This window comes from Primulina huaijiensis, chromosome 1 (genome assembly GCF_012295235.1).
Source record: "Primulina huaijiensis isolate GDHJ02 chromosome 1, ASM1229523v2, whole genome shotgun sequence".
In the NCBI taxonomy this organism is placed as follows: domain Eukaryota; kingdom Viridiplantae; phylum Streptophyta; class Magnoliopsida; order Lamiales; family Gesneriaceae; genus Primulina; species Primulina huaijiensis.
The window spans coordinates 25,434,463-25,443,646 of NC_133306.1; the positions used below are offsets into that span (position 1 = coordinate 25,434,463).

The 9,184-nt window shown below is 37.5% G+C and overlaps 2 protein-coding genes across 3 annotated transcripts; one reads left to right on the forward strand and one right to left on the reverse strand.

Annotated features, from left to right (window-relative positions):
* Positions 1-69: 69 nt before the first annotated feature.
* On the forward strand, positions 70-3,763 carry LOC140988640 (L-cysteine desulfhydrase-like). Of its 2 annotated transcripts, none has more exons than XM_073457683.1 (2): positions 70-1,581; positions 3,139-3,444. In XM_073457683.1, exon 1 carries the CDS (start codon positions 183-185, stop codon positions 1,515-1,517), a length of 1,335 nt encoding a protein of 444 aa, XP_073313784.1. In that variant the 5' UTR covers positions 70-182; the 3' UTR covers positions 1,518-1,581; positions 3,139-3,444. The 2 variants fall into 2 exon arrangements, with proteins under 2 accessions (XP_073313784.1, XP_073313777.1); XM_073457676.1 differs by lacking the exon at positions 3,139-3,444 and adding an exon at positions 3,468-3,763 and having other exon boundaries at positions 72-1,581.
* A 1,183-nt stretch (positions 3,764-4,946) lies between these two features.
* Positions 4,947-9,184, reverse strand: LOC140988653 (uncharacterized). Its single transcript, XM_073457695.1, has 7 exons — positions 8,879-9,184; positions 8,368-8,670; positions 7,585-7,793; positions 7,451-7,499; positions 7,272-7,361; positions 7,118-7,180; positions 4,947-6,916 (listed from the first exon to the last, which is right to left on the reverse strand). Exons 1-7 carry the CDS (start codon positions 9,044-9,046, stop codon positions 5,279-5,281), a joined length of 2,520 nt encoding a protein of 839 aa, XP_073313796.1. The 5' UTR covers positions 9,047-9,184; the 3' UTR covers positions 4,947-5,278.

The following is a 9,184-nucleotide window of genomic DNA, read 5'->3' on the forward strand; positions in this document are numbered from 1 at the left end:
ATATATAGTCTAAAGTCCCGTCTTGTTATCTGAAGCAAAAAAGAAATCGCTCTTTATCAATTGTCAATGCTTTTTTCACTGTTGAGTATAAGATAGAACTAGAAACAGGTTGTGTGGGCCTTCTTTCCCAAATTGATGGTAATCGGTAATCTCGCCGGCTACAAACCCTAACTACAATTAAGATGGAACTCCCCGAAGCCAATGGAGATGGCAACCACGTCTCGAAGAAGCCAAAACTCTCTTTGATATCCGAAGCAGAAATTCGGGAGGAGTTCGCCCATCACCAGCCAGGAATCGCTAGGATCAATAACGGCAGTTTCGGCAGCTGCCCCGCCTCCATCATCGCTGCTCAGAAGCTCTGGCAGCTTCGATTTCTCCGCCAGCCGGACGATTTCTTCTTCAACCATCTTCAGCGCCAAATCATCCGCTCTCGCTCCATCGTCAAGGAGCTTGTAAATGCTGACCACGTCGATGAAATCTCCATCGTCGACAATGCCACTACTGCTGCTGCCATCGTTCTCCAGCATGTTGGATGGGCTTTTGCGGAAGGGAGATTCCAGAAGGGAGATGCTGTTGTCATGCTCCACTGCGCTTTCCAGGCTGTAAAGAAGTCAATTGAGGCTTATGTCACCAGGGCTGGGGGTTCTGTCATCGTGGTTCACTTGCCTTTCCCTGTCAATTCCAATGAAGAAATTATTGCCGAGTTTCGGAAAGGCTTGGCTAGAGGTAAGGCAAACGGCAAGACAGTTAGGCTGGCGATAATAGATCATATAACTTCAATGCCCAGTGTTGTTATTCCCGCTCGTGAATTGGTTAAGATTTGTAGGGAGGAAGGTGTTGAACGCGTGTTTGTGGACGCTGCTCATGCTATTGGCAGTGTTCATGTTGATGTCAAGGCAATCGGAGCCGATTTTTATGTAAGCAATTTGCATAAATGGTTTTTCTGCCCTCCTTCTGTTGCATTTTTATACTGCCGAAAGTCACCCATATCACCGGATTTACATCACCCTGTGGTTTCACATGAATATGGGAATGGATTGGCTATCGAGAGTGCATGGATTGGGACACGAGACTACAGCTCTCAACTTGTAATTCCTGAAGCTTTAGATTTCATTAATAGATTTCAAGGTGGCCTCACGGGAATTCAGAAGCATAATCATGACAAAGTAGTGGAAATGGGTGAAATGTTGGCTAAGGCATGGGGAACAAATCTTGGTACACCTCCAGAGATGTGTCCTAGCATGGCGATGATTGGATTGCCTTCGGGATTGGGTATTCTGTGTGACGATGATGCCTTGAAGTTAAGGACACACTTGAGAGATCATTTTGGGGTGGAAGTCCCCATATATTTTCAGGCTTCAAGAGATGGGGAGATTGGATCTGCGGATGTGAATGGTATTCTAACTGGGTATGCTCGTATTTCTCATCAAGTGTACAATACTGTTGATGATTATATCAGGTTACGCGATGCAATTAATCAACTTCTCCATGATGGAGTCACTTGCAAGAAGCTTTAGAGAGAATGAAGTGGTGTGAACTCATTTTACGCCCTTCCTGTGGTCCACGAGTACAAATTAGTAGGTTCGTTTCTCTTCAATAATTTTGGTTGTGTTGCTTGTTCCTTGCTAAAGTAGTGAAAACATACAGAACTTCTCCTTACTATACATATTTCATGGCACATAGTTGTTGTTGTCATCCCGGTAATTCCACATCACTTGTGCATATATTCGTTTTGACTAGAATCAATTTAATTTTTTTTAAAAAAAATTTTTGTTTGCATGGTTTGGACCTTCCATGTTCCCAAAAATTTTTTTTGTTTGCATGGTTTGGACCTTCCATTTTCCCAACTTTAATACACATCCTTGCTTGATCTGGCCACCGCACCCTTTTTTTATGTTTTCATTTATTTCTCCTTCTGGAAATTCTGCACGAGCTACATTTTTGTTATGTAATGGAAAATATCATCTTAAATTTATGGAATATACTGTCTTCCATACTTATATGTCTATCTTTATGCATGAATTTTGTTTCTTATTTAACAAAAAACCAATAACAAGAACAGTTGAAATTATCTAAAGGAACACCCTCAATGTCATTGCTAAGTCAAGATAAATATAGTAGATTGTATTGTGCTTAGCAAATTAAGTAGGGAGTCAATAATGTTACTTGAAGTTTTGGCAGGTCAGAAAATCCTTTTGTTTAGGTACACTTCTACGTTTATAAATATGTTTTTTCTTAATTCTATTTGAGTTTGAGTTTTATATTAAAAAAAATTTGTGAAATATATTCGATGCCCATTTTCGTGCTTTGCGAAACTATTTATTTAAGCTACGCATACAGATATCGTCTTCCAATTTGCTCGTGTTCTCTTGTTGCCTTGTAGCACAGTTGTAAAACTATTTTAGTGGCTTTTTTGTCCTATGATGAATTCAATCTTGTGACCACATTAAAAATTATTGGAAGATCAACCCTCTTGTAGGCCATCCTTTCTAGGTTTTGATATTAGTCCAAAAAGTACCTGGGAAAAATTGGCTTGCGAAATAAAAACACTTATGTTTTTTCAAAACTAGATGGATTTTAGAATCTCTACCGGAGCATTTCTAGATGACAAATTTTTACAGCTTCTAAATTTTTTTAGTTCATTGGGAGTAAAATGCCCTTAGTATTTTAAACCTTGTCCAGCCCTAGCTATATTATTTGTTATATGTTTCTCCTGACCTATTAGATTCATGTAGTATTCTGTCCTGTACTTCGGTTTAATAATAATCGAAAGGACAAGATGCTGTTTTTTTCTTTGTTTTTTAAATAAATGAGATGGTTTGGTTTAACGTTATGATTGTTTTGAGAATATGAAATTAACACTCAGGTTTCTCTGTTGTTATTCTCAAGTATGCTATACCCAATAGTGCTATGAAGCTGTTGATGCCAAGGGTGCTTGTAGAGCTTATGAGTTTTCCTGCGATGATAATTATAGAAAGCGTGAGACTTAATACCTTGTTGAGGCATTTCGACTATGTTCATGCTTAATCTTGGGGAGCTTCATTATGTTTTCACGCTAGCGGCATTCTTCTTTAAAATGAGCTTATTGAACCTGGAGGAATCCATGAATTAGAGCTTGTTGACTCGCTTTAAATATAGGTTGTCTATGGCATCATTGGAGAACTAAACGATACATTACCGTCACCTTCTTCATTTTCTTCTATCCAAATTTAGCGTTCGGGAGTAAATCCAGTTACGTGGGAATGAAAAGACGTTTGCGAAAATTCTCCTTGGGTAGTAAGTGGAATGTTCTTCTCATGTTATAATCGAGTTTTTATTTTGTGCTGCTATTTTATGTCCGTCTCACGTGCTATTTTAGAGTGTTGCGGGATTATGGTTTAAAATCACTTGGGAGATACGTTTTTGAAACAAGTTAAGGTGTTACAGTATTAACAAGGTGTGATTGATTTCAATATTTTGTTTTGCAGCTAATTTGAAGAGAGGAATGGAGAATATCACGGAAAATAAATTGCGCCGGAAAACCGTTCACATACCCGATTTATCCTGAAGAATGAAGAATTTTGAAGGACGGAACTGAACAGCCAAGATAAGATTGTCGTAGGTGCATGGACAATAGAAATCGTTGAGGGTTTCTCCTTTATCAACGGAATCGCTAGTTTTCCAGTCATATATCTTCATGTTTTAGCTGTGGCAGGAAATTTGTAAAACCCTCGTTTTCCTTTTTCTCGCCATGTCAACTTTTAGATGCTTGTATTTTCTTGAAGGTGCATGGATGATATGAAAATCTTCTTTCAAAATACAACCACACCTTGGATGCGAGTAATTTGTTGAATAACTAAATTATATTTTTCTTAACTTTATCGAAACTATGAAATCGAGCAAGAACTATCAAATCAAACTAATAGAAGTAAAATAAGTAATTGAGAATTTAATGACTCTTTTAACACTTACTTTCTTCTCCCAAAACCTCACTTAAATCTAGCTTTAACCCTTGGCTAAATTTATGAAGAAAGAATGTTATTAAGGTATGTTTTCATTTAATTAACTCATCATTCTCATTCATGAATTCAATTAACAATTAACGAAATTTAAAAAGCTTGGGTTTTCAATTAAAGTTCATAAATGAAATTTGCGAAAGTGCTCATATTTAATTTTCAGTTGCTGTCCAGTAAATCCAAAAATCCCGAGGCCACGTCTGAGATGGGTACATGGAAGCCACGGAGTAAAATTCACCCATATAAGAATAGCTTCTCCCCTTTTGATGTATACATTTAATTAACTTCCTCAATTAGTACCAAACGTGGCAACAACGTATAACTTTCACAGCTGAGAGGGGAAAAATCAACACCCAAGCAATCAGATTTACAACGGAAAAATTGGGTGCTGAGATTCTATAAATGTAACATAGATTGCATAATTAAATTAGAATTAGAATTTAAGTTCATAAATTTGAAAATTATGAATAGAAGTAAAAAAAACATAATAAATTGCACAAAACATTATAAAATTTAAGACGTTATAATCAAATAAATCTACGAAGTCATTACAAGATTTTGATAAGAAGCTCTGAAAACAATTAAAAAGTTCTGTACAATTATTTATAAATTTGAATAAAAATAAGAAATTTGTAATTAACACTATTTACTATTTTTACAGGATCATATTACTTATAATTATAGCATAGACATTTAACATCATTATATATATTTTTAGGATTAATTTCATAATATATGTAATATTCAATGAAATAATACCTGCGAGTACATAATTTGAGCACTGTCACGACAAAATGAACTAATTATTTCAAAATTGTATACATAATTACACTCAAATAAGTTAATTTTGTTTGAAATAATATAGTGATAGAAAACATCATCATATATATTATTAGGTATTAGGACTAATTTTTTTAATTTACATAATATAAAATTAAATAGTCCAAGAGATTTTAAAAAAATAAGTGAATGATGTATAATCAAAAATAATTTGTTCAATATAAAATATGAGTTCAAGCGGGAATGCCTACATGATAGTAATAATTAAAAAGCTAATTGATCGCCTTTCTATTTCAGCATGCGAAAGCAGCGCAGCGCTCACGTCCACAATACCTCTTAACAATTTGCTTCAACCAAAAACCTTCAAATAAATGAACCCTTAGCCATATCGACACTAGGGCAAAAGCCACCATTCCCCTCAGCATGTATATACATATATACTTCCCTAACAACCAAGTAACACAAAATAAGAAGGCAGTTCAGCTTGGAGCAAAGTCAAAATATCATTTTTTAGGTTCTCTGGAGGTCATCAAAAGCTTCTGGCCTCCACCATTCCGCCACACACCACGAGCAGGCAGACTTTCCGTATTTGGTCCGCTTGAGGTAGCAGAATCCTTTATATTTGGAGAAGGATCTGGATCATGATTACCACTTTTAAGATCCAAGAGTGCTTCAACAGAGCCATCACCAAGGCGGACTCTGTGGAACTTGGAAGTTTTCTTCTTTTGCTTACCTTTTCCATCACCAGTACCTGACTTCTGATTAGATTCAACCAAAGAAGAGGAGTCATTTTTCGATTTTAAGGACTCACCAGGTCCACTTGATTCTAACCGTGAATCATCATCAATCACAGCCTTTGATTTGCCTCGGTCAGATCGATACCCATCCTTCGATAACACAGGCACCGCTTCGTCCGAAGCTCTGTAGTTTGACTGTAATTCGTTTACAGTACTTATAATCTTATCAGCTAAACTGTTTTTAGCAACACTATTTCCAGAATCTACAGATTTACCTTTACCTTTCTTAGAGTCCTTGCTATTTTTTAAACGGGTGCCATTGTTCCTACCATTCTCTATTGGAGCACTCTCTACCAGATTAACATGATAGGCTTCAATAAGCGCTTTCTGCTTCTGAACATTGGGAAGAAGACTAGCTAACTCAGGAACAAGATCAGACAAACCAAACTGCACAACATTCGCTAGATACGTCTCAGCATCCATTGAACCTTGACGATATTCACCAGATATCACTTTAAAGCTAATGAATTTTTCTTCATCAAACCCCAAAGCTGAACGAATTTTCTCCACCAGCGATTTGTTTGCTGTTTGAACATCTTTTACCTTGTCCAAAGTTTGGTCGCTTGAAGGTATGCATGTCTGTGCTACAGCAACTTGAGGAAAATCACCAGATGACAAATCCAGAGAGCCACGCTCAGAAAGATTAGAGGCCGACAAAGAGTGACGGATACGACTTGTGCTTCCGAACATCCTTGATGGAATCAAAGAAGCAGTCGACGATGAATCAGTAACCAATGATGGACGAGACTGAGCTGAAACTGAACGTCCAGGTGAGGCATGCCCAGTTTTTATCACAGGTTTACTCAGTCCAGGACCAGATGCTGATCCAGAAGCACGGTCGATTGAGGGCCAATCATGAACACTGCTGATTTCTGGCTGAGTAAAAGTACGACTCCTTCCTGGCCAAGAGGGAGCGGAAGCTGAAGATGAGGCATTTCCTTTGCGGTTATTCTGATGACGTAGAATTGCTGCCATAGTTCTTTTAGGCTGAACATCAGAATGGGAGTTCTGTTGACTACTTCCAGGATTCACAGTGAGAGGAGGAAATGAAACTTCTCCAAGTGCTGCACCAGTTGAATTATGAGATAAAGCTTGAAGATATCTTGAATTTGGCTCAGAAACAGTGGTTAAAGACTCCAAAGCTGGAGCAAGCGTCTCAACTTCAGCACTTTCTCTATGATCAGTAGCAGTCCGAGTAATAAATGGTGCTGTATTAACTGTTTCGAGACTTGCTTGGATGGCCAAAGAAAGTTGATTATCAGAAAGATCTCGTTGAAATGTACGTCCTCTTCCGCGATGATGACCTTGTTCACTACTTCGTTGATACCGAAAACTGGTGGGTATCTATAGAGAATAAAACATTAGAGCACATAAAAATGTACTCCTGCAAACATATAATAAGAATCCGAATGGAATAAATTGCCTTTACATTTAAAAGCAAGTCTCTCCAAAATAGACAGCAGATGGGAAAGAAATAAACAAATGACAAATTGAAGTGAAGCCACACTTTGACTATTTTTTATATGGTTTCGACAAGATACGTGCCTGAAGAGCAGCACTGCGCTTCGAACGAGACATACTCCCTCCATGCTCCAAAGTATTGTGCCTCTGCAATACAACACAAAACAAAGTAAGAATGAAGCAGTTATATTCCATATAAAGCCCAATTTCACACACAGCATATGCCCAATAAGCTGACCTTCAGTTCAGCTTCAGATTGGAAGACAATAAACTTTTTGCCAAGACAGTCCTCATCCTCACATAGAAAATGATCACGACGAAAGTGGATCTGGAAATTTTGGACATTCTAAATAATTAACAAAAAAAAAATTAAATGGACTATAGATACTAGTATTAGCAGCACACTGATGCTCTAACCTCCAAATCATCATAATTTTTGTAGTACTCATACCGTCCTGGATGCTGCCTGCACATGTCCGTTCATAAAATTTACCGTTCAAATATTGGAGAAAAATTCTCCAGATAACCACAATTAAAACTACATAGACTACCTTTGGCATATATGACAAATATAATGTTCCGTAGACATATGTGTATAGAGCTCGTTATCCCCGTAAAATGGTGTTCCGCAAAATTCACACCGAGGATGCCCCATGAAACCTCCCCTTTCACTTTCGGTTCCATCCACCTCAGAGTCACCTGTGTTTGTGTGTTGAGTGAGTTGAGATCTCGTATATAACTTTTGTTCGCAAATGAAAACCTGGGAATCAAAATAAAGTTTTGTCAGTTCTTACAACCATAATACGCTATCAATTTCCCATCGAGAACGCAATCAGCAATCATTACTGCAATAAGTCCAAGTACGAGGGAATATGATTTATTAATTTTTTATGATCTATCACGAAATCATTCACTAAGGTGTCCTCACATTTTCTGTGTACAATTTGCACATAAAGCAGCAAAATACATCTCAGAAAGAAGTTAACCAACAGATTCACGGGCTAATTAACCAACAAATTCAAGGGCTAATTTGCCAATTCATAGCATTCTTATGTAACTTATAATTTTTCTCATTTCAAAATATTTCGCAGGTATGAGGGTCCAACTAATTAACATAAATATCAATCAGCAGACATCCCATATTATATTTATTTCATCCAATCCAAACACAATCCTTATTTTGTACTTATACCCGAACCTTAGTGATAAACTGTGAACAAATCAAATTCATAACCATCATAAATATCAGCACTTAACATATGATATGCTAGTCGACAAGAAACATTGAACTAAAAAAGAGCTAGATATACGTACAAAATCTCTAGGAAATTCACCTTTCTTCCTTCCAAGCACAGGCTGCACATCATCAACCTATGTTTATGAAATAAATGACCCTTTAGCTGCTCAATGTTTCTAAACTCTGCTCTTCTCCTGGATCCATCATCAGGATTGTCCTCCGTTTTATCACACACTCCACATGAAAGTCTGCACATGGCCTTGATCATCTTGTAATGATCCAAATCATCAAAAAATGACTGTGTATCTTCGTGATACCAATAGTTTTCTACTCTGCCTTCTTTTACTTTGGAGGGAAACAATGAAAAATCACCGATCGTATTCGTGTAAACTCCCAACGCCTAACAGCAGATGAGTAACGCCAGAAAAAAAAAGAACAGAACCTTTTAGTTCGATACAGAGGTAGAGAGAAAAATAGGGTGAAGGGAAAAAATCAAAATCAATTTGCAACCAATTTGAATTCATTGATCAGAATACGATGCCACAAAAAACCCGACACAATCAAGCCAAATAACTCAATTTTAAACAAAAAAAGGCCTTCTCAAAAACCTTGGTTACATAGACGACGTTGGACTCAGTCTTGCAAATACAGCAGCGTCGATCGTCGCAGATAAACCTTAGGCGAGCCACGCAAGTGGAACAGACATCCTTGTGACCACAAGCACCGTAAGCCACCCAATCCAAGCTCTCCGCACACACCGCGCAGCTATCGTCCATCGCCAACGGATTGGAATCGGATGACAATCAAAGAGTAGACCTCGGTATCCTGTAGAAATCGACTCCTATAGAGTGAGAACGGCAAATTTCGTTTACGATCGTTGGAATTGTTCTAGGGTTTGCGCAAGAGAAAAAAAG

Coding starts and splice junctions, on each gene's coding strand:
- LOC140988640 (XM_073457683.1), top strand. CDS start 183: ATGGAACTCCCCGAAGCCAATGGAGATGGCAACCACGTCTCGAAGAAG.
- LOC140988653 (XM_073457695.1), bottom strand. CDS start 9,046: ATGGACGATAGCTGCGCGGTGTGTGCGGAGAGCTTGGATTGGGTGGCT. Junction 8,671..8,878: donor ACGTCGTCTATGTAACCAAG/GTTTTTGAGAAG, acceptor ATCTGCTGTTAG/GCGTTGGGAGTTTACACGAA. Junction 7,181..7,271: donor AATCTGAAGCTGAACTGAAG/GTCAGCTTATTG, acceptor GTTGTATTGCAG/AGGCACAATACTTTGGAGCA.